The 25,526-nt window shown below is 39.0% G+C and overlaps 1 protein-coding gene across 1 annotated transcript in view; it reads right to left on the reverse strand.

Moving 5' to 3' along the window:
• Window positions 1-25,526, reverse strand: part of LOC111865142 (lachesin-like) — an 801,402-nt gene that overhangs the window by 26,764 nt on the left and 749,112 nt on the right. Inside the window, exons 7-8 of the mRNA XM_033751702.1 lie at window positions 13,642-13,791; window positions 1,500-1,568 (exon numbers count right to left, since the gene is read on the reverse strand). Of these exons, the coding sequence (XP_033607593.1) occupies window positions 1,500-1,568; window positions 13,642-13,791 (219 nt within the window). The remainder of the gene's footprint in view (window positions 1-1,499; window positions 1,569-13,641; window positions 13,792-25,526) is intronic.

Raw genomic sequence — 25,526 nt, forward strand, 5'->3', positions numbered from 1 at the left:
TTTCAGGACATTTAAAAACATTTCCAAATATGTCCAAGAATCTATGTTCATTCAGCAGTTCACAGAGGAGGATCCATAATTCGGTACATACTGCCGATGGAAACCCCGCACTGTGTTTAAGTTGCAGCTGCTGAAGGATGTAGATTATCCATTAAATAAAAAATTGACTTTTCGTAACGAATTTAGTGATTACAGTAAAAGATAAAGGGTTTTGACACAATGTGTTCCACTGACACAGCTAAAAAAAATTCGGCGTAATACACGATCCGAGACATATAACATGTCGAGCGCAACGCAACAACGCTCTAATGACGAAGTGTTTATTTAATCGTTTTGTTTCCGTCTTTAGGCTATTTTCTGCCTTATAAATAGAAAGTTTGGATAACAGTAATAGAGTGCCTGTGCATCTGCCCACGTGACTTCCATTTATTCAACCATTTAAATCAGATGGAGTGTTGTTACGAAACTTTACATGAATATCATACAATTAACGGTTACTCACCCTTAATACTGTCTAATTTCAAGCTAACAATAATACCAACGTTACAACTGTGTTAATTTAATAAATGAAGATGACATTAGCAACTTCTAATACAGCATCATCCAAAGAATTAAATTATGTATATTAATCTTGAATGTAATCTATTTGTCGAGAATAAACCAATAACACGGTTGCCGGGCGAATCAAGTCTAGTCTAATGGATAACACATTAGCCTCATATTCAAACAACCCTGAGTTCTACCAAACGCCCAGTCGTTAGCGTATAAGCCTAGCGCCAAAAATGTACCACGCTCGACCCCAATTATCACCACTACTCTCAGAAAATTAAAAGAGAAAAAAACATTTTAGTATAATGAAAAGAAATCGCCTGAAGACGGAAGCAAAAAAACAAAGCTTCGTGTATGATATGTCAAATAAACCTTATAGACATTCCAGAAGCAGTAAAGAATATCCAAAAGACTATTATAAACATTGAATCAATCGCCGTTACAAATATTTAAAGCTTTTCTCTGTGATTTTCCTGTAACACAGCTCAAACGTTAAATGCATCGGGTTCATGTTTAGGCAATCTTTGTCAGATTTGCGGAAGATATGAAGAAATATTTTTTTCTAAATAATCCGCTTATTCTTTTTGAATCTCTCCATTGCTGCGTCATGTTCATTTTGCACTGCCTTTGAAGTGTGCGACAGGCCAGACAAGCCAGCATGTCACCATTATATTCAATCATTAGTTGAGGCTTCTATTTCGGCCTATCACTTCTCTGTTATTAAGTTAATAATTTCAGCCGGTTTCCTTAACTGCTTACGAGTGAAAAGGCATACATTTCAAATTTTCTATGACAAGAAAGAAAAAAACTGTTTCCGAAAAGTTTTAGTTTCACTCAAAATTGATATAGCTCATGCCCTGAGAAGATGTTATAATTTTAGTTGCTTTGAAAACTTCAAACCTGATACTATAGGGCTTGTTAAACTTGTGCCATGCTCAGCTCTTACCCACCTTTCTCTGGTAATACACTAGCTTCTGTGGTGCTAGTAGTTCTGTACTGTGTCGACGGTTGAGGAATACCTGAAAAAGAAACACGGCGGTAAGAATATATTCCAAATTTTGGGATCAGTTGAAATCTTCTCGGGAGTAAACATCCGACTTTTCCCTCTCTACCATGAAGAACTGAAAAAGTCCGTGAAAGATAGGGATTTACTAGTATCTTTGTGATGACCGCCCTTGAAGGCTTCAATGCATTTGGATTCTATGAGGAGTTCATATTCTGTATTATTAATTTAGTGGTTTCATAAAACCAGTGAGTAATTCGTCAAGGTTAGGGACTTATGGGCTGCAAGTGTGATGATTTCCTCCTTCTTGGATATGGTGCTATGGTAGGATAGATGACAATATTTCAGATTAACCTACTGTCTCCATCTTCAACCTCTGGGGAAGAGGCATTTGATTCCCGTGAAAGTTGCTGCCTGTGAAAAGTAAACGTCATATCACCGAAGACCGAAATCTACACACCCAACTCCGTGAGACCCTAAAATCACACTTAATTTGTTTGTATAAAAAAATGGTAAAGCTATCCTTATAACATTCCGTGGAGGCCTAAGGGCTGTGAGTCTTCGACGCTCCCACATTCCTAGACAAGCGGCTCACAGATGGCGGTGAGGTCAGCCTTACACGCCGGCCGCCCCTTACCCCCAGGAAGAAACCTGGTGCTCATTTATTTAGAGGCTGAGTCGACCCAAGGGTCGTACTTTTTCTGGAAAGATTAGGTCAATTAAAAAATCTAATGATATCGGAAATCGAACCCGCGACCTTCCGGTTTCTAACATAGAGTCTAAACTAACTACGCTACTGTGTGTCTCGGTTATATATGAAGCAGAAAATTATCATTATACAAATATTACGCTTTCCATAGATTCAGATGGGAGAGAAAATCCTCATGTCATGAATATATTTCCAGTCTTCAGATAATTGTACCAGATATATACACTTTAAAAAATTCAAGTGTATATATTGTCACAATTTTAAGGTGTGGCTATAGAAGGGGTTTGAATTGGTAATCAGATTTACTGAACTCTTAGACACACAACTCGTGACTACAATTTACAGTTAACTGTTACAGATACAGTAACGTCCTCACCAGCCGTTGTTTGGTAGCGGTTCTCTACCGCAGACGTTCCCCTTTCTCTGGGTTTCCGAACTGCCTCCGGCATCAGTTAGAATTTTCTCACACTAACGGCTCATCACGACTGAATTGCAGCAGTCCTCTAACGAACTCACTGTCTCACCAACCAAATCTTCACTAACTGAATCCTCACTTGTCCTGCTCATAACATCTCCGCAAGGACAACGTATAAAACAGGATTCCTTTGTTGTAGTGCAACGGTTGCCGTGGAATTGTTACGTTCGTATCTTTTGGTAGAGTCATTACCCATCAACGACTGTTGTATGGTGACTTAATTCGCGGTCGTTGCCTAGCAACGGGTCAATAGCCATAATATTACATCCTATATTTATTGTATCTTTTTTGGTTTAATCACATAAACAACAGAAGGTCGGTATGACTCATATTTAACACGTCAGGAAAGCATCCAGATCAAACATAAATTTAATTCCAAAAACAGTTTTCTTATTTATTTTAATTAACGAATGTCGAAACATACAACAAAATGAATCTCTGTAATTGTTATAATGCGATTAATTCTTGCATTGCTCCTTACCACACTAATCATTTTCCCAAAGGCTTACCTTTCATAAACCCAGTAATCAGCCATTGAGGTTTTAGTGACTATAACCATGATAAATATTCTGGATATACTAATGCCAGCGGAAACATTCTATTCCATTGACTATTATTTCCTATTCAACAATATCTACTACCAAGCTGGAAAGTCAGCCAATATGATCTCATGAAACATGGTTAGTAATTGTACACGCGGAACCGTTCTAGCAGTGGATTAGGCAGTAGAAGATGGCAGCTTCCCAGAAGTATCTGTTTCTCTCGAGATCCTCAAGAGTTGTTTGTTGCTGTCAGGTGGGATGGTTTTACGTTTTCCAGAGTACAGCTCTCGAGAAAATGTGCAATTGTACCCAAGGGTTGTCTTTTGTCTACAAAGCTTCGAGAGCAACTGTTGTCAACAATGGTTGACATGTGTCATTCTCAGTTCCACCGAAATCCGGTAGTCCTAAACGAACACACTCAAACGCCTAACAGACATGACTGCTTACAAATGATCTTAAAGTCACTCTGCTAAAATTTGTAAGAAGACCTGCAGTCAATGTTTCAGGGAAACTTTCTGATACTAAAATCAAATGAATTAAACCTACACTCTACAGACTTGTTAGAGATATTCAGCGCGGAATCAAAACCATTAGGAAAATGTGACCGGAGTACCTCGAAATTCTTAATGAATATTTTTATGTTTAAATGATCCTTTCTTAACTGAGGTTCTTAATTATTTTAGGTTTTGTGTTTCGTTGTTAATTTTGATGGGATATTTAGAAAATGTCTTCATCAAATCCAAAGGTGTATCTGTGACGTAAACTGCACATTTTCTCTATAGTAAGCATTCCAATCTGATTCATTTTCTTAATTCGTGGAATTCGTAATTAATGTTCTATTTTTGTAACCAAATGAAGTTGCTGAAACGAGTAAGGCTTCCAAGAAAAGGTAATGAAAAGATACTTTAAAAATGAATGTTGATGGTTGATCCGTTAGAGCGCAACACTGTTCGAGACTCCCCGCTGTCTCTGTCATATTCAGCACAAACTTCGGTACGGAATATATATGAGACAAACGCCGTCTTAAGTGCAACAATTTAATTATAGTTCTTTCTTCTTCTCTTCCTCTACACTACATGTTTCGGCACTAAATGGCCATCATCAGGTGTGTATTCTTACGTAGCTGCTACAATGCCCGTAGTTTAAAATTTAAAATCACCGGTCTTTCCAATTGTATGTATGTATAAAATCTTTGTTAACTTACACGCGTCAATTTGATTTCTAAAACTGTCACTTTTTTAAAACTTAAATTCAAATTAAAATGTCTATAAGTTTTGTTCTTTTTCTTTTTCCAAATTTTTGAAAATTAAAATTTTTTACAATTAAATTGTTGCACTTAAGACGGAGTTTGCCTCATATATATTGTGTGAGTGTAACAGGATGCTTAAATATAATATTCGTTACGGAAATTCGCTTTATTTCCATATGAAGATAACTCAGTTTCCATACTTTAAACGTGTTATATGACTTTTGACACCGTCGGTATTGACTGCTATAAAAACCGGAACCCTTTATGTATTAATCGAATATGATATCCAGTCCGTAAGATTTGCAGCTTTCACGGCGAAAAAAAGTTCCTTAATATTCCTACTGCGATAGGTTTTAAACTCAACATTCCTATGGCAGATCTGACGAATAAACTGTTTATGACTACACAATCCGTCAACAATACACCATATTGTTCCTTCTTCCTTTCACTTTCACTTTGGGAACAACATGTTTCGGCCCTAAATGATCATCTTCAGGTGTCTTACAATTCCAAAATTGCTATACTACAACAGAAGACGGCCATTTGGTCCCGAAACATGTATCGAAAGTGAAAGTGAAAGGAAGACGGAAAAATGTGTTGCATTGTTGATGGAGTGTGTGGTACATAAACAGTTTTACATACAGTCATGCAACAGGATGCTTAAATACAGGACTGCCGAGAAAATTTAGCACATGCTACCCAGTAGACCACCGGGGAAACCTAAATTCAGACCACCGTCAATATCACCCACATTCAGGGATCATACGTAAATATCCTGTCCGATTTTCAGCTACATCAGTTTCTGGTTCCTTCTGTTGTTTCGGAAGACGGTCACAGTTCATTCATCTAAATGTTCCTCCCAGTTTTACAAATGCTGTTATTTTATCCTGGACAAAAATACATGCAGTTTTTGTACAATTTCTTTATTACATATTCTAGCTTCTTCTGTAGTTCCCTTCGCAGAACTGAGGGGTTAAAACCCTGATGATAAAATTTTAATTTAATCTTTTATTCCAAACTCTCAAACCCTCAACCTTAAATAGAAGAGCTACCACAGGGGCTTTATATAATTTTAATTGCGTTTCCTTAATTGCCTTCTTAGTAAGATTAATTTAAATATTTCATCAAATCCTATGATATCAAACTGACGAATAAACACGCTTCATTTTGGAGCGTTAAAAATGAAATGCCGAGAAACTGCGCCTATTATTTTCTCCATATCTGTACGTTCGTCTGTCCGTACGTAGCAGATGGATAACAGTTCAGCAGGTTTTCGTAAAAACATGATGTTTAAGGGTTACAATAAACCTTCTTGACATATTCAAATTTTGGTTGCATCTCAAAAGAAAAGGGCACAGTTTACAAGAACATCGTCTATGGGTATCTACACTCATCTTTAGCGCAACTTATTATGTATGCATCAGAAAAAAACATGTACCAAAGAAATGTACAGATGAATGAAACACGCTCTTTACAACCAGTTACATTTCTTCTAAGTTTTAAGGCTTTCCAAATAATTTAAATTTGAGGGATGTGTGAAGAGTAGGAAAATTGTACCCTGTCCTCTGTGAAGTTTCAGCATTTATGGATAACTGAGAATCAGTACGCTTCTCTGTATACTGACGTTACGTAACACGAATAAATGAGAACGTCGTAAAACAATTCAAGAGTAAAGTACAGCTATATATATTCCTTATTATCAGTTTCTCGAAAATTGAAGTTAAAACAAATTACAACAATGCAAGTAAACTTAATCGATTTATAAAAAAATTGTCCAGTATAAATAATTTATTTTTCTTGCCTCACAGACCAGCACTACTTGTATACGGTAGAGGCAACAGAAATCTATCTGAGGCAAGTGGCTGAATGCGATGTTTGGAAGATGAATCTTCACCAAACTTAAATTCAAAAGGTCCTGACGGCATGATGAATGGGAGAGCCACTTGGTAAAAGCACCAGTAGCATTGAGCCGGAGGAGAGGGGGCTTAGCCCACTTTCTGAAACTGTGACTGATTGCCTTCCGGTATCGAGAAGTGTGCAGCCCAGTTGAAAATCCTGTCCGAGAGCGAGAACCCATCTTGCCATTACCGTAAGAGGTGTCATCACATCTGGGAATACGAGAAGAACTTTCAAGTGCAAGCGTACTGAATTTCTCTTTCGTCATCTGTCATAGCGCATTCATGGGACACAGGCTATTACTAATGTTCCGTATCGTTAAAGCAGCTTCCAGTTAACTCTTATGGTGTAGGCCAACATTACACATATATTGCTTTAACTTGTATGTGTATCAAGTGCAGGTACAGCCGTATGAAATATTTTTAAGTACAGTTTAGTTTCAATTATATATGGTTACGCTCCCACCTGTATTGCACATGTGCTGAAGGCAACTTTTAGACCTGACGGGGAGAAAATTATGGAAAGCCGAAAAAAAATTGCATAATGAATAGCTTCATAAATTTGCTCTTCAACAAACACTAATAATATGACCGCATCAAGAAAGAAAAAATGAAAGGATAATATTAAAATGGATCTTAAAGAAACAATACGGGAATGTATGGAATCGATCATTCTGGCTCAGGGTAGGGCCCAGTGGTGGGCGCTTTAGAATATGGTAATTAACTTCGTGGATCCATAAAAGGCTTTATACGTCTAGAGAATATTAACGACTGTGTGATTATAAAAAAAAATATCGTTTAATGGAGTTCATTACAAGTGTGTTATGGTTATTCACGTATTTCTTTCTCCTAATAACTAAGTAAAACATCTGTACAAATTATGTTTAATGGACGCATTTCTGCTTCTTTAGTGCTTTGGAATAAATAAGTTATTTTATGATACAAAAAAGATTATGTCACATCGAGACATGGGATCCATATTAGTATTAAATACCCTTACACGATATCATGTTATACACGTATACCGGCTTATCAGTATGATATCTGTAGCTTCAAATAACTACATATATAACCTTGATTAAGATTCTGACAGTCGCTCAGTTTTTTGTTAAATACTTTTTCTTTTTTGGAACTCCGAAGATCGATTATCGTGCTGAATAAGCCCGCCGGTTTAACTTATCCTGAGTCAGCTGATTCCACGCCTGCAAATTCACAAATGAGCATTTAATACAAAACAGCAATTATCCCGTCTATGTATAGTGGTCCGACATGGTCCTTCAGTTAAGGGTTTCTAATACTTTTCATCTCCGCTAATTGTGCCGCATACCCTACTCTTCTGAAGGCTCTCACTGGGCAATTTGTTTCCACCTCCTTGCAGTTTCCGTTCTTTTAGGTCTAAATATTCTTTTCTGTACTTTTTTCCCCGAAAAACCCCTAATATATGAAAAGACCGATGGAACTGAAAACATCTCACACTTTCCTAATATTATATTTCAGCATCCTGTTCCTCTGGTTAACGATTTCATTTCCAGGGGCACTCTTTAATGTGCTACTTCTTGTCGTGCTCAGAAAAACATGTCGCACTTTCAAGATTCCATCCGAAAATTAAATATGATACTTTCATCTTTAGGATATCGTTATGCTGTACAGCGCTCCAAGGAAAATCTTTATATTTCTTAAGGGTGCTAGCGTGGAAAAATACTATGACACTTTACTCGACCAATCATCCGAAATTAAAAGAGTGGATAATGTCTTATGTAAACTATCAGAATCTAAATTTCAAGATTTTTTAGATTTATTTTTGTCTGACGAGCACACTAATTTGGTAAAGTAATTTTGAAATCGTTCTCGTTTTAAAAGATCTTAAAAAACTACCCTTATTTGCGACTTTAATTTTAACGATAAAATATGTTCCAGAGCACAGAGGCGATCCATAGTAATGTTCAGTTACGTAAAGTACCAACGTCCCTTCCACTATCTGTCGCTGGCATAAGAAATTGAAGGGCTCTCTCAGAGGAAAAAGAAAATCGACACAACTTCAATTTAAAGTAAAAAATCAGTTCCCGCCAGCACCTCAACTGTGATATACCGGATGGATCACCGACATAAGCTCTAAAGAACAAGAGAAAAAATAAAGAATGCCGCTTTCTAGGATGTGATGCCGTGTAGATCTTGTGTGAACCAACGTTTCGGAAGTATTTATCGCCTCCATCTTCAGGGTAGAGGAAACGAGGGATGGTGCTATGGTTCCTGCATCTAAGAAGGAAGGGAAGAGTAAGGAGTAACTCGGTCTTTTTGGTTCGTAGCGCCTCCATCTTCAGGTTAGAGGAAACGAGGTATGGTGCTATGGTTCCTGGATCAAAGAAGGAAGGGCAGAGCAAACAGTAGCTTGGTCTTCTTGGTTCGTAACGTCTCGAGCCGTCGAGTGTGTCGATGAGTAGCCTCCCCATAGAGAAACATTATGTAGGATTTGAGATGTTCACAGCTGTGACTATGAAGAATCTACCCTGAAGATGGAGGCGGTACGTTCCTCTGAAACGTCTGTTCACACAAGACCTACACGGCGCCACGTCCTAGAAGATGGCATTCTTCCTAGTCAGCGCCCGAAAACCTCAAATCTTTCGAATGAAAATATGATACTGCGATTTTGTGAATCAAATGTGTTGGTCTCCAGAAACAGCGCTGGGACTGTGAGCCGAGTTTTTAGGCAACCTGTTCAGCATACAAATGAATCCCCTTTCCTTCTCTCCCCTGTTCTTCTTCAAAAGGAGCATCCTGCTTCATCACTCTAAATCCATTAGCCCTGGACACACCGTGAATTCCCCGCGCGACACCATGCAGCAGTTCCCACCCTTTCATACAATTTTTTATTTTCTCTTTAAAAGCCAAGTAGTAGCTGGCCATTAGGCGCGGTGATCCTATTATGTTTCATTTTATCCAAGATCATATTTCATCCAATAAGATACAAATATGAAAGAAGGAAATACGCACCTCCTTTCAGCAAAAAATTGTCATGGAAAGTTAGTTCACAACACAAAACAGGACTAATCCGCATTACTGTGTTTTACTTCATCATAATGTGCAACTAAGTGCCCAGATTCATGTAACAAAGTCCATCAGAAGCCAACAGCAGTCCGGTTGCTCAAGACATTTCCCGCATTTTATGAAACCCGAGATTTCATTACATATTTGGAAGATACCAACCCTAGACCCCATCCTGAGTCACATGAGTCGACTCCATTCTTCACAATCTATTTACTTGATCCGTTTTAATATTATCTTCTCATGTGCGACTAGATCTCTCAAGAGACCTCTCACCATTGAGGCTTCCGACTAAAATCTTATACGACATAAAAATTTTCCATATTACCTCTTTGGAAACGTATTTATATTTTTAAACATAATAAACAGGTTACATGAGCAGTGAAGCGTCTCACTTTGGTTCACAGGTAAATAAAAACAAAACTCCGTGGCCTGTAGTCCGCAAACGAACTATACCGACCGAGCGACCGCCGCTTGTCGGCGAAGTTAGCGCCAAATTTTGCGGACAGAGGGTGTCGCGTGGTCAGCACAATGAATCCCCACGGCCGTTAATCTCGGTTCCTAGACCGGAGCCGCTATTTCCTCGAAAGAAATCGTCAATTATCCTCACGAGGCTGAGTGGATCCCATTCCAGATCCACTACTTCTCAGACAATCTTGTAGCGCCGGGAATCAAACCCGGGACCTCTGGGTCTGTAGCCGGGAACTCTGACCACTAGACCACAGAGGCTGTCGGGTTAACAGGTACTCGGCCCGAATATTGACTGGAATATCGTTTATGTTGCCTGAGGTTAATTCACGGTTCTTCTCTGTAAGAAATTGCTTGGATAAGAGGTTTAGGCAGGTCATCATAACAAGGTTCAGAATATTTTCCGATTTTCATCGACACGTCATTCCAGATTGAATGCTTTAAATATGCACAGTCTATAATATCTTAAGCCGGTCACGGTAGCCGAGCGGTCTAAGGCATGCACTGTCTTCGCTTGCTCGGAAGCCGGGATCGTGGATTCGAATCCTACTCAGGGCATGGATGTTTGTGTGCGCTTTTCTGTGTTTGTCTACAGGTAGAGGCCTTGCGACGAGCTGATCACTCGCCCAAGGAGTCCTACCGAATGTGTAAGATCTAGTAAACCGAAGTGAAACGGAGAGTTTCATGGAGGCAGGCCTAGTCCCAAATTGGGGCTGTAGCGCCACAGGAAAAAAATAATATCTTGAACTATAACATTCGTATATTTACATATGTTCCTCACTCTATGTGACGCGGTCCACTGCTGGACCTGACTGCCAGCTGAATGCAACGTAATGTTTCGAAATCACAACCTTCCATAGATGCGTGTTATTATATTAAATTGTACGTAATCATGCAAATACACTTCTCGGAGAACGAGAAGCGTTGTTTTCGCTGGCTTAGACCAAATGCGTCGAAACTGTACCTGTCGTGTTTTAGGGGTCTGAAACTTATAGTGTTTGATGTAAAGCGAATAACATAGGGTTTGGGGAAAATTATTTGGAAAAGTTGCAAGAGATAACTGCATAACAATGCTTCATAACACGCAATCATTAGTCAATATTATTAGGGTGACCAAATCGGTGCATATGTGATGGACGAGACATGTAGTACGCAACGGAGAGCTGAGAAATGCATAGAGAATTGTACCAGGAAACTTTGAAGGGCAGCGTTCCCTTGGAAGACCAAAAAGTAGAAGGGCGAACGTGAAAGTTGTCTAAATAAAAAGCACATGAATGAGTGGACTGGATTTATCTAGCTCGGGATATCGACCAGTGGTGAGCCCTGTCTTAGACACTAATGAGCTTTCCAGCCATAGAAAATGCGGGGAATTTCTTGATCAGCTGAACGGTTGTACTCTATTCCTTGGAATTATAAAGTCAGTTAACTAGTTAAATGGGCGGAAGTACACGTCTATGTAATATCTCTGATACGAATGGAAGCAGCTAAAAGTACGAAGGTCAATAGGACGTGTGTGCGAACCAATAATTCAAGAGCTCGAAGCTTGTGTACATTCCAGAATAATGGAGAGCATAAGCTATTGTAGAATGATGGTGCAATTGTCACATCATCTGAACAACAGCAACGGCCTCCCCCACACCCCATACCCCTTGGGTATAGCTTTGAACGTGACTCTATGTCCGGCTAGCAGCAATATTGCATGCAGTCCCGTTAGGGAGAGGTTTGAAACGCAGTGTGCACTAGATGGATTTGTCCAGTGCGTGGACACAACAGCACAAGGGACACAGTAACACTGTTCGCAGTCACATACATGCAACGTCCAGCGAACTAAGACAAATCACTGACAGCACGAAATTCTCACCGTCAACAGAAGAGATAAACCAACTCGCCGAACTCTAGGCGTTATGGGAAATGATTAAATATTTCGTTCCAAATTCGTGGGTTGATGGCTGCTCTGTTTCGCTGGATTATATCTGACTTACAGAATATGAAGTGGCACGTGTCACACTTCGGCGTAGGCCAAACTATCTACCTTGAAATTTCTGAAATATCCGCTTTTATAATGGAGCAAACATTCTCAAATAATTTCTGACTGCAAGTATGCACCGTAGTCTTGTTGTCAGTGCTTCAGCTTGTTACTCAGGATAGCCCAGGTTTGAACCTTACTGACTTCTTCGTGATATTCCGCAGACCATATAGGAAAATTCCGATATAATACTGTGACGTGACACCCGGAAACCGGAATAATGAAGTCAGAATAGATGTTCATTGCTAGCCAACGACTCGGTAAACAAAAAATTCGGCATTAACGAATATGCAAGCAACAATCGAGTAACTTCCGTTGCTATACAATGACGCTTTAAATACGCCTTCGCAACAATAGAGAGACTGTATTTTCTGCGTGGCCCTTGCAAAGTTCTTATAAAGAAATTTCAGTTGAGTCAAGGGGCGAGTTTCGAGACGCCAGGCGGCCAGGACATCAGCCTGGGAACAGAACAATTGAATTGAGTCGAGTTTCCGGAATTGGCAGTTGCAGAAGAATGGCAATAAAGGAATTATACTGCGAAAAGTCTTCATGTGTCGTTTGAGACTGTAATGAATCCGTTGCCAGGATACGACTAGTGAAGACTGAGAAACCTAGTGTATGTGTAAAGATGAACTGTAAAGTATGTAGATCAGCAATAACGTTTTAATTGCCTGTAGTCTCGAGTTGCTTGTATAAGGTGTGAATAAATCCAATCATCCAATCCGAAACCCGTCTATAGTCACCCCTACACGTGACAACACCTTAAAATGTACCATGGTAGCTTCCACGTTCTTTCTAAGTCTTCCTTCAAACAATCAACTTTCCATTCGATACTAATTGAATTATGCAGCTCAAAGAGTGACCGAACTAAGCTTAATCCAATAACTAACAGATCAGTTCTCTGAGGCTTACAGAATCACATCAGAAGAGCTTCGAAGTGTTAGGCGTATTTCTTATATAAGTGGTGTTTATATCGTTCTGTCCGTTCAATTCTGTTTTAATGAAATTTGATATTTAAGAGTCTATAAATGAAATACTACAGTTTAAGAGCTGTATTAAATGGAGGTCTGGCCCAAATCAAAATGTACAAAATCTCACCTTACAAGAAGGTCACCTTATATTTTTATATATTTTCTGTATGCATGGAGTAAATTTAGGAGCTGGGACAGATCAGTCTATACAACGACAGGATACGTGCTGAAAGCCCTGGCTTCGATTTCCAGCAAGGAAAAGGCTTCTTCTCTACTATGTAATTTCTAGACCGGCTTTGATGCCTAGCCAGCCTCCTAGCCAATGGGTAACAGGGGCTTTCTCCCTGTGGATAAAGCGGCCGGGACATGAAGCTGGCCATTCTCCTCCATCTAGCAACAATAAACGGTGGGGTTATACCTCCACTCCCCCACACGTGTCTTCATGACAGAATGCTTAATTAACTAAGCACAGGGTCTTTGATTGAGTATATCTACAGAAAATATTCCATCAAAGTTGTTAGTAGAAATAGCATTTCACGTACAAACAACTTATTTTTAAATAATCACCAATAAATTATGATTTGACCTTTTCAGTCCACCCGCAGAAACATTCCTATCTGTTATAAATACCTCATCATAGCTTTCCCCCCGCTGTGCCCGCGTCATTGAAATCGGGCGCTCACAAAGTACTGCAATTCGTATTCATACTTACGGTAAAGCTTTATACTGCCGTCCGTGTCTCCCAGGGAATTCTTGGAGACGCATTTGTACGGACCGAAGTCCGTCGGACCCACGGACCGGATGGTCAGCTTCATATGTACTTTATAGGCATTGTCCAGCAGCACTGGCTCATACCTGCCACCTGTGAACAGGAATGCAATTATATCCTCGGTAAGTTCTTACTGTTACAACGAACGATTACACCTATTCTGCATTTATTTCAGTCAGCACAAATTATGTTTAGACACACTATACCTTAATTATTTAAAGGGCTTTAGAATTTAACAAATTTTAACAATTTTCAAATTTAGAATTTTAAACCTTTAAAATGTAGTGTTTTTTTATGTACCACCTGCTTTGACTCTCTAAAACCCCAAATCATGCCGATAGAGTGTATCTGTGTTTCGTAAGAATCTTACAATGAACAGAGATTTTTACCCCTAAAGATCATAAACTGTTTTTCTTTATAGCAAAAATGTACTACACATCGAGTATTTTTACAATCGTCTACACAGCAATTTCTTATAAAATGTATAAATATAGACTACTTACATTTATATCTTAAAATCTTAAGGACACGACATGTTTCGACCCTTGCTGAAACACCATCAGGTGTACTGTTTGTGCTTAGGTGCTGAACTTGTTCTTTAATATGGATCCATGTTTGAATATGACTATAAAGTTGTCCCTGTGTTTAAGTAACTAAGCACGACGCCATGAACGCGTATGGGGGAGTGGATGTATAGATCCACAACTTCATCAGTGCTACTAGCATCAGGTTTGTGGAAAAGTAAGAGAGCCTTCACCTTTCGACTTCCCTCATGAATGCAATTAAATATTTAATTACATGTTTAACATTTCCCAACCGGTATAATTCTTGACGTTATCATTTAATAAGGGCACTGGCAATTATAAATGTCTAGTTAACACTTCAGTACCAAGTAAAGTGACAACACTCTAAGTACTTTATATCTGTATGATGTTGAAAATTTTGTACAGTATTTCTGAAATAGTTACGTATAAAGGTATTTTATTTGAACTGATGGGTATCCGAGATGAAGAAGAAAGTTCCCCCCTCCTTTTTTCCCCCTTGGCACTACAGCCCCAGTGGGCCTAGGCCTACCTCCATGAACTTCTCCGTTCACTTCTGTTTTTCTAGATCTTACACATTCGGTAGGACTTCTTGGGCGAGTGATCAGCTCGTCGCAAGGCCTCTAACTGTACACAAACACAGAAAAAAGCACACAAACATCCATGCCCTGAGTGGGAAGAAAGTTCCTCTAGAAACCTTTATTTACGTTATATATAAAAAGAACCTCTTTAATTTACTGAGGATTCAGAATTATGTAGGACATTGTCACTTTATAGATTTGAGTGTGGTATGGGATAACAACATACACGTAAAACATAACGAAGACAAATTGTTCATAAGGACGACGATTACAGTCTTCTGTGATGTGATGTAGTTTGTTGTGGTTTCTAACGTTTCGGGTGAAAACTGTACCTCTATCTTCAGGAAAATAAACATAAAATGTTATTCCGAAATGTTGATACCTATCTGCGAAACTACATCCATGAAGACTGTAGTCTTCATAGCCATGCAAGTGAGGACCTCAAATCTTATGTTAAATTGTCAATTAAGTCGAACGGTACAGCCTCGTGTCTAACAACAAACCTGGTGAAGTGTTATTAATTATCCAATTATCCCGCTGATTAATGTTCAACGCATTTTCCATTCCATTTTTTTAAAATCATTACTGCTGAAGGAGGCAAGCGGTAGCGTAGGTGATTGAGGTACTATGCTAAAAGTTGGAAGGACGCGGGTTCGATTCCCGATGAGGTCATAGGATTTTTCAATTGACCTGACCATTCCAGCTGCACTGTGGCCCTGGGGTCGACTCAGCCTCTGACAGAAATGAGTATCAAGAATCCTTCTTCGGTTAAAGAGCGGCCGGCGCGTAAGGCTGGGAACCTCATCGCCATCTGTAAACCGACTATCTAGAGAAAATGTGGGAGCCTCGACGTCTCACAACAGTATGGATCTTGACAGTCTGTTAGAGGTATAGCACTACCTTTTTACCATGACTGTTGAAAGTGTAACGGTTACGCATGGTGCTAAGCCTGATGACTTGATCGTGTCTGCTTGAGTTAAAAGAAATATGATGGCACATACTCCTCGGAAAATTGCTTGCGGTTAGACGGAAAAGGCGATGGTAGCATGCAACGAAGCACTGGCGGGACCTGCTCCCAAAATTTGTGTCAGTGTAGGCCTTTATGGTATACGTTTAATGTATAACACATAAAGGTATAAGTAAAGTTATCCCTGTACTTAATTGATCAAGAAATACTCCCTGAAAATATAAGGAGGTGAGTGGTCAGCTCCACGCCCCTGCCACTGTACGCACGGAAAGCAGACACTGCGCCCATTGTATAGGAGGCTGGGTGGGCCTCAAAGGCGGCCTGGAGGCTATAGAGCCCCTGTAGGCAGCCTAACCTCGATACGTCGGTCATCAAGCCCGTAGTCTAGCCATATACCGACTGAGCTACTACATTATGTGCATGACACAATTGTGTTTACCGTATATTACTTCCGGGCATTCACTCAAATGAAAACTAAACATGAATATAATCAGGGATATGAATTATCTGAGAAATACTTTAAGCTTAAGCTTTCCTGTACAGTGTTGTGTTACTGTTGCGATACTAAGCAAGTTAAGAGATGATCTTGTGGTTGCTTTGTTCCTGTCTTCATTTGACAATATTTTCTTATCTGCCATTGCGAATTGGGGAATTGGAAAGGATAGGAAAATTAGTGGCTGTGGCCTATTTTACGGCATTGTCCTAGTATTTTCCTGGACTAAGTAAGAAAATCACTTAAAAAGTCGGAAATGTGCCGCCTCGTGGACGAGGATCATATCCGAGACTTCCCAAAAGTCAGAACGGAAGCAGTAAACAATGAAGAGTGACGCTCGGTACCACTGACTGTCAGAAACAGGTAACCAAGTGTTGGCAAAATTGTGCATCGAGATCTGAACGGGGTGGCCCGCAGAGTGCAGTTACTTTCCACTCACTTGTTATTCAGCCTACAGTTTACAATATTTTAAAAACAAAAATATTCTATCTAACTAATATATATATTTAANGACTAAGAACAATGCCATCTTTTGAACTTTGAAAGGGTATGGCAAGTTACCTTTCAATGTTCGTTGCAAATTCGCAGAGCACAGAGCACATCAGTACTTCCTACACAAGGAGAAGGACGAGCAGAGCATCAGCATAAAATACACTACTCAAGTTCTGAAGCTGCAAGGAAGAGCGCCTTCATTTTGTAAATGGCTCTACATACAAAGAGACATTAAATATGGAACAGGATAAATTTGTATTTCGAAGACAAAAGGGACTGAAAGACAAACATCTTGCAAAATTATCATGAAAGAAATTTACGAACGAACAAGTCAGAAGGGATTCATGTATGCCGAAGTATGTAGGCTATGTAAGATTTCACATTTGACAATGCAGGAAGGCTGGATTGCATTAAGTAGGAATATCCTTTCTATCGGAAGATTGTACTGCGTTCGGTGTAGAAATATTTTAATCGACGCAGAAATTTCGGTTTTGAGAATATATGGGAATACACAGGATACAGTAAACACTGAGCTTTATTATACCATAAATATATGCATGTCTGTACGAAGAGGAAATGTATTCATAACATATGATATATACCCAGACACAAACTTTTACAGAATCACCGATCTTCTTATGTTTAATAGACCTAATATCTCAGATCGATAGTTTAATTCTGGATGGTTGGCTTCTGAGGACTCTTCCATAATAATTCAGCATTAAACAACGTCTGAAATACTTTTCTTCAGGAACAAAATTCGAATAGATTTTAAAGTTTTATATAATAATGAGACTGTTCAGAAGTTTTTGTGTCATGAATGTAATTTATGTTCCAGCGAATACATAATTATAAGTATCGGTTACAACCAACCTCATATCCGGCATCCCGTATACTGCGCGGTTCTTAGTGTCAAAAAACGAGACACATGGATACGCACTTCATGGGAATTTGACATAAGTTTGAATAAATTATTACGTGCTCACTGGAAAACGTACTCCATCATATGCCTGAAATAAATGGATTAATAATTGGACAGAATAAAACAAACTGACGAAATGCGAAGCAAATGTGCCGATAACTGAGAATATGGATCTATTCTGAATGATCTATAATTAAAACGAAATATACTAACATATGTGATTTTCAAACGAAATTGAAGTCAAGATAAATTTCGTAGCGATACTCTGTGTAATTCATAAGAAAGAAATATGAACTGGAAAGGCTCAGAACTCTCACTACACAATATCATACCAACCTTACTTTAAGAGTCCCAACTATTTTCAGGAAATATCCAGCATTCCTAACATGAACCTCCTGGTTATACAATTCTATCTATTTCCTTGTATGAAAAATATTATGTGCCATAAGGAAATGAAGCAGCAATACTTATCCTAACACGGTTTAATGAACACGAATTACGTAAAACATAGATATACTATACAACTATTCTCCTTCTTACGACAGATCCAGTTTAGAAACGTTTTGATGAAGGCAGATATATGACTTTTAGGCGTAGCTGGAAGCCAAGTGCAAGAATTTTCGCGTTTCTGACAAATCTCGTGCTAAAATATCACAGATGCTGTGAAATATCTCTTTAACACACATTCAACGTAAAATGGGACTGATTTCAAGCAACGGGTGAGGCGAAGCTAGTGTCGATAAGGCAATTTTCAAAACCAGCCTGTAGAGTGCACTGTTCGCATTTCTGAACTGCTCTCTATGAATTTTTCATCAGGAACAGTATAACAATACAAAGAAATGAGTAAACCAGTATGACAACGTTCGGATTTATCCAAGCCTTTCTTTGCCGAGCTTACATGGTGTTCCGTGACGACTTGCGTCCATGTCCCCTGTCGACTGAAATATTCATGACGATGTAAAAGACATGTCCGATATTAATTTCCCGCCCTCTCTCCTCCCACTGCTTCAGTGCTCTGCTTCTCTGGCTTCTGTTGACATTACAGAAGTAATAAACCTTTTTAGAAAATAACCTGTCAAATATATAAACCTTATTGCCATAAAATTATTTGAGGTAAGAAATATCTCTTTTAAATTATCTTATTCCCATATATTTTATTATAAACAATATTTAAATGAACTTTTCGGCAATGGTAGAGGACTTTGCCACACACACACAGAAAATAAATTGCGAGCAAAGAGATCGAAATATTTTGTTAGAAAAAAGTATAAATACGAGTACACACAAGGACAATATAATAGCGACAATTGGTTATGAGCGAGACTACAAAACAAAACGCAGGAGCCAAATGAAATTTCAAGTCTACTTCTTGTTTTCGCTCATTATACAGATTAATACCCGGGGTCGAAAGTCTCTTTTCAGCTTCATTTTGGGCTGTTACTCTTGCTGTATTCGGTCATCTGTTTCTACTGAATCTATTACCGGGTATTCTTATAATTTTCTATGAGGGTTATAATTTCGAATAATACAATCTTTAAATTATGTAAGGTATTGAGTGATAAAGAGGCATAAGAAGATATAAATGTATCAAATTGTTACTTGTGTATTAATTAGAGGAAATTAGTGTAATTAGAGAGAAAAGTGTTTTGTGTTCTACGAAATGGAGGACGGGCTTACAGTAACATGTAGCAAACATCGAATTTTGGAAAGCTAAGGAACATGTATGCCGGTCACGGTAGCCGAGCGGTCTAAGGCGTGCACTGTCTTCGCTCGCTCGGAAATCGGGATCGTGGGTTCGAATCCCACTCAGGGCATGGATATTTGTGTGCGTTTTTCTGTGTTTGTCTACAGGTAGAGGCCTTGCGACGAGCTGATCACTCGCCCAAGGAGTCCTACCGTATGTGTAAGATCTAGTAAACCGAAGTGAAACGGAGAGTTTCATGGAGGTAGGCCTAGGCCCAAATTGGGGCTGTAGCGCCACAGGAAAAAAAGAAAAAAGAAAGGAACATGTATTGCGAGGTTGTAATATATTTTCATTTTGAAAAATGAATTAATGGATGAGTGAATGAATGAATGGACGAATGAACGAGGGAATGAGAAAATGTAAGAAAAATAAAAGAAGGAATAAATAAGATCTCAACAATTCGATTTCACACATACTTGTTACTGCTCACAATCGCTTGCGAAGACTGCCTCTTATCTGAATACCAAGATTTTAAGATAAATGAGGAGGGGGCAGTTGAAATTAAGTTCCATACGTACAAACTCTGCCAGGTTTAAAGATAGGGGTGAGTGATCACGTTCAGGCTCAGACCGCTTCACCTCTTTCAATATTTCGACGTGAGAATGTGTGGGCCTTATGAAAGTAACAAACGTCGTTGTGAAGCAAAAATTCACTTACGGATAATGTAGTTCTCACTGTCCTATCTATATGTTCTTATGATTCTCTCATCTCGAAAGATACAAACGAAATTCTTGTTATAGAAAGAACAGGGTAGTAGTAAAATTCCGTAGTAAACTTTCAGACAGCCATTTTTGACGGTATCTTAGCTGTAATATTTTTTAATGAAAGTTGCTTAAACATGTACATATTTTCCAGTGTAATAAAAATTACATATTTAGCAAATGCTTTGCTGTTCTTCATGTCATTGGAAGTGACACTCATTTAAGGCAGATATAAATATATATAAATTAATAACTTCTGCAATCGTAATAGCATTGCATGGGCAGGGCATGTAGCACGAATGAGAAGAGGAATGCATATAGGATTTTGGTGGAAAAGCCAGATGGAAAAGACCACTGGGAAGACCAAGACATATGTATGTGGACAATATTAAAATGGATCTTAGACAGATAGGATGGGATGGTATGGACTGGATTGATCTGGCTCAGGATGGGGAAAGGTGGATAGCTCTTATGAACACGGTAATGAACCTTCGGGTTTCATAAAATTCTGGAAATGAGTAGCTGCACAACTGGCGGCTTCTCAAGAAGGGCTCAGCTCCATGAGTGAATAGCACTTCATGGATCGTAAAATTATCTGTATTGCAAATTAGATAAATATCCACCATATGGGGTTCAAATAATTGCATACTCATATATTTTAGTTAGTTCTAGTATACGGCCTGAATTAATTCTTCGCATGGTGGCCCATTTTGACATAACTGATAACATTCTATTTTGGCTTCATGCACAGTAGGGTGCATAAAGCAGGTAAGGCACAGAACGATTCCTTTTGAAGTTCTTTCTGTCAATCAAAAATAAATTCATCTGGATTATCAAGTGACTGCGGAATAAAACAAGGAGACCGACATACAAACGGAAGAATAGAAATTTATATTATTAATTCATTTAAGCAATTCGTGTAAATAAATATCATCAACGCGTGATATATATAAGCTACGCTTTCGTTGGAAAAATGTCCGCTCTTGTGGAGACAGAATTCGTGAATAGATCTAGAAAAGATGGTGAATTGGACAAAAAGCGAAGGTCCAGGCTGTAAGGGAAACTAAAATGTCCATTTTAATTAAAATATGTTCCAGGAACAAAAAGTAAGCTTAAAATAAGGAATGAAGATACCAGCATAACGCACGGATTTACAAATTCAGTCCATTACTATATCTTCGGAAGACGTTAAATATTTATGGACCATGTCTGCTACATGCAGTGTAGTACCTGTCTAGCAGGTGAAGTGTTACATCGTAACTTTCCATTATCCCATCGCCTGTTCCCTGCCTGTCAGCCTTGCTCTAATGGGACAAGAGAGCAAAACGCTTTAAAAAGCAGCGCAAAGAAAGCTAGCTAACCAGTGTTGCAATTAACAGGAGCATAAATGTGTATTAAGATATGATAACATAAAATGGCGTATTTGCTCCATGCAAGAATGACTGAGCCACAGAAACGGCCGTTGCTAAGTAATGCATGCACGAACAACGGGGTTATTCAACGCATTTCTAGGCAACGGTTTGATAAACACCCCACGATAAGGGCATGCAAAAACAGGACGAATGATGTATCTCGTCGCTAGGCAGCAATAAGAGCGCCAATGGACTGGCGAGATAGCAATCACGTGACTTTTGTTTCTGTGTGATCCGTGCGGAGCGTATATAAAGAGGACCTGTTATAGTTTACATTAGTGTAGATTGTGAAGTGAGTGCAGAGCAACTAAGGGTAAAAGGACGAGAATGGAGCATGTCCTTAATGAATTGTGAATATTAGTTGAGTGCAGATTAGGACAGAGGAGTACAGATCGATTGAAGACGAAATAACAAGACTTCATAGTGATTTGAAGTGTTAGTTTCTGTGTTGAGATCCGTTGCTAGGAAACGACTAGTGGAAACTTAGAATCCTAGTGAATGTGCAACGGTGAAGCGGAAAGTGTGTAAATAAGCGATAGGGCTTTATTAGTTGTAATTAAGAGAGACCGTAACCGAAGTGCCAATAAATACAATCACCCGAAGTAGAAACTGTTATTTTCGTCACGAGTACCCTCTACACGTGACAATATTATGAACGAAGCCAGTATAAAATAATTCCAATTCCAGTCACGCCAGTTCACATTCGTCCTTTTATTTACATCCATCTCAATTACAGCAATTTGGACTGAACCTAGCTATGTAAATATACGAAAAGAGACTGAAGAACCGAGGATAACAGGAGGACTTCGATTTGTGGTTTATTTAACGACACCGTCAATAGCTAATTAACGTAACACAGCACTAGGACCATAAGAGGACAAGTAGAATGTGAATGGGGTAAAATAAATAAATAAACAAATTGCAAACAAAGATAAACGCAAGAAAGAAACAAATAGAGAAACATACATAAATAAACAAATAAAAATAATCAAACAACAAATAAAGAAAGAAGTAAAGTTATAGATAGGGAAAGAGAATATAAAAAGCGAGAAACAATGGAAAAGGTTGGAAAAATAAAGAAAGAAGGTTTTTTCTTTCCTTTCCTTTATACGAGTGCTAGAAATAAATGAATATATCTCAGTTCGTATTTTCCGCTTCCGGTCGTCCGGAGTTAAACAAAAATTGAGCCGGTTAATGCTGAACAGTCTGTAACCAATTCTATTGTCACGAAGCCCCAATGTGCCTCTATAAATCGGATAATCTAAAATTGATGGCGGGGTAGCTGACTCATATAAATCCAATGAGGTAAAATATGTTCCATAACCCTTTTATGTCTATGACAAAGTAAGCTCTAATCCAGGCTATACATATGTAACATATAAAATATATAAAAGCTGCCACAGAAAACAACTTTCGCATATTCACTTTCTAGCAGTTCTGCTGTCGATATTTGAACTCTGAATTACATCTGAATCATTAACACTATGTTTTGTGAGAGATCAAGTGTCACAGTCGCCCCAAATAAGCTTACAGAAAGAGAACTGCCCTACAGAAACAGACAAGAATTAGAGTACTTGGCATTAACGGATATTCGCATGTGGTCCTGAGAGAATAGTTCGGTCTGGAATACTAGATGACAGACGACGTTCAGAAATCGAACATAAGAATAATATATAAATGTCCGAACGATTTAGAGACATCAGAGAATATACTGCAGATCGCCACGTGAAGCTGTGGGTTCAGTAAATCACTGCATCACTGAAGTGAGTCTAGAAACAACAAGAGTTTAAAAGTGTGATGTAGTGAAGTAAAGGGTAAAGTCGTCCCTGCTCTTAATTAATTATTACACCATGGAGGCGTATGAAGGAGGGGATGTATAGATCGATAATTTCTTGGCCTTGGCACTAGCTGAAGTTAAGTGGTCAGCTTCACGCTCCGGCCGCTTTACGTCCAGAGAAATAACCCTTGGTACCCATTGGATAGGAGGTTGGGGGGACCCCAGAGCCGGTCTGGACGATGTGGAGAAGAGAAAATTCTTGACCCTACCGGAACTCGAACTCCGAACCCTCAGTCGTCCAGCCTGTAGCCGGAGACTATAGCTGTAGTGAAGAAGGTATATATATATTTCACAATTACTCTCTGCTATAGTTTCCTGTCTAAATGACCCTGATATTTATTTACTCCAGATACACGTCTACTGTTATTAAGCTGATTATACTATAGCATTCGCACTAGACAGTACTATAAATAGTTTGTCTTGTACTGTATGAGGTATTTATTCTAATACAAACATAATTAAAATATCATCGGATCTTTATCAGTTCTATAGTTTGAATCACACGCTCCATTTTCTCATGTTTTCCAGAATACTCATTAAGTTCCATTTAAATTTCATGTAAAGTTATGTTTAAACAGACTGATTTTTTTATTTCTAGTGGGGGGGGGGACTAAGTCCCTTGTACTGCGGCCATTTCTGGCCTATTGTACTAGCTCCTGATGATAGGTGAGGGTGATTGTGGAGCAATTGGTGGAATGAAGATTGGCAAGGGAAGCCGAAGTCCTCGGAGAAAACCCGCCCCAGCACCACTTTGTCCACCACAAATCCCACTTGACCAGACCCGGGATCGAACCCGGGCCGCCGCGATGGAAAGCCAGCGACCTACCGCTTGAGCTATGTCGCGGACTAAACCGACTGATATATAGTACAAAATTGCATTCTTCACACAACTCAGTGTATACGAGTAACTCTAACAAAAATTTAATCAAAACCATTCTGTAATATGGAAAAAGAATCAGGCGAAGATACAGAGTGCTTGGCCATACTGTTTTACGACTATGCATTTTCCAAATAGAACAAGTAAAGGCCGCGCCATAGCTCAAGCGGTTAGTCGCTGGCTTCCCACCGCGGCGGCCCGGGTTCGATCCCGGGTCTGGTCAAGTGGGATTTGTGGTGGACAAAGTGGCGCTGGGGCAGGTTTTCTCCGAGTACTTCGGTTTCCCCTGCCAATCTTCATTCCACCAATTGCTCCACAATCACCCTCACCTATCATCTGAGGCTGATACAATAGGCCAGAAGTGGCGGCAATACAAGGGACTTAGTCCCACCCCACTGATAATAAAAAAAGAACTTAGGTAAAAGTTCTCTTCCTTGTACGCTTCTGCTTCAAGTGAATTTTGCAGTGTCCATTAACACTCTGAAGTCTGAAGTTCTGTTAATTAACATTTAAAAATTCAGTTCCTACCTCACTGTAAACGCATTGGTCGGTACTACAAAGCCACTCTTTCAATGTTGTTCAGAGAATCAATAGCGTTTCATTTCGCCAATTATACCAAATATATGAAAACACTTTGTGGGTAAAACGCAGACATTATTCGTGTTACACCAGATGGTATATACATTGTAGTAGATACTACTGTAAATTTAAAATAACAATATATCAATATATGTGACAGAGAATTCTAGAAATACAAAACTGTTGTTATTTGAATAAGAAATGGAAGATAAAAATATGAAATGGGAAGGAAACCAAATACAACGAACCTACACACAGTGTAAACAAGTACCTACGGGTTACGATCTGGAAAGGACGGACAACAGATTATGTAAATTATTGTAGAGTCTAGTAAGGCCTTGCATACATACAAAATTAATATTAGCTTATTCAACAGAACTGTTATGACGAACGGAACATTCCAGTGGCTGTTCCATAGTTCAGGAGGTTAGCCGCCGGTTGCGCACCAAGGTTTCCTGAGATTTAGAAGGATAAAATTGCACAGGGGCAGGTTTCTCCGAGTACTTCAGTTTTCCCTCTCAAGTTTCATTCAATCAAATGCTCCACATTAATTAATTAACCTACTATCCGACACGGTATAGCCTCGACACTGAAAATATACGTTAAATGATTTTTCCCCCCTTGACACTACAGCTCCAGTGGGCCTAGGCCTACATCCATTAACTTCTCCGTTCACTTCGG

This window comes from Cryptotermes secundus, unplaced genomic scaffold (assembly GCF_002891405.2).
Source record: "Cryptotermes secundus unplaced genomic scaffold, Csec_1.0 scaffold92, whole genome shotgun sequence".
Lineage (NCBI taxonomy): Eukaryota > Metazoa > Arthropoda > Insecta > Blattodea > Kalotermitidae > Cryptotermes > Cryptotermes secundus.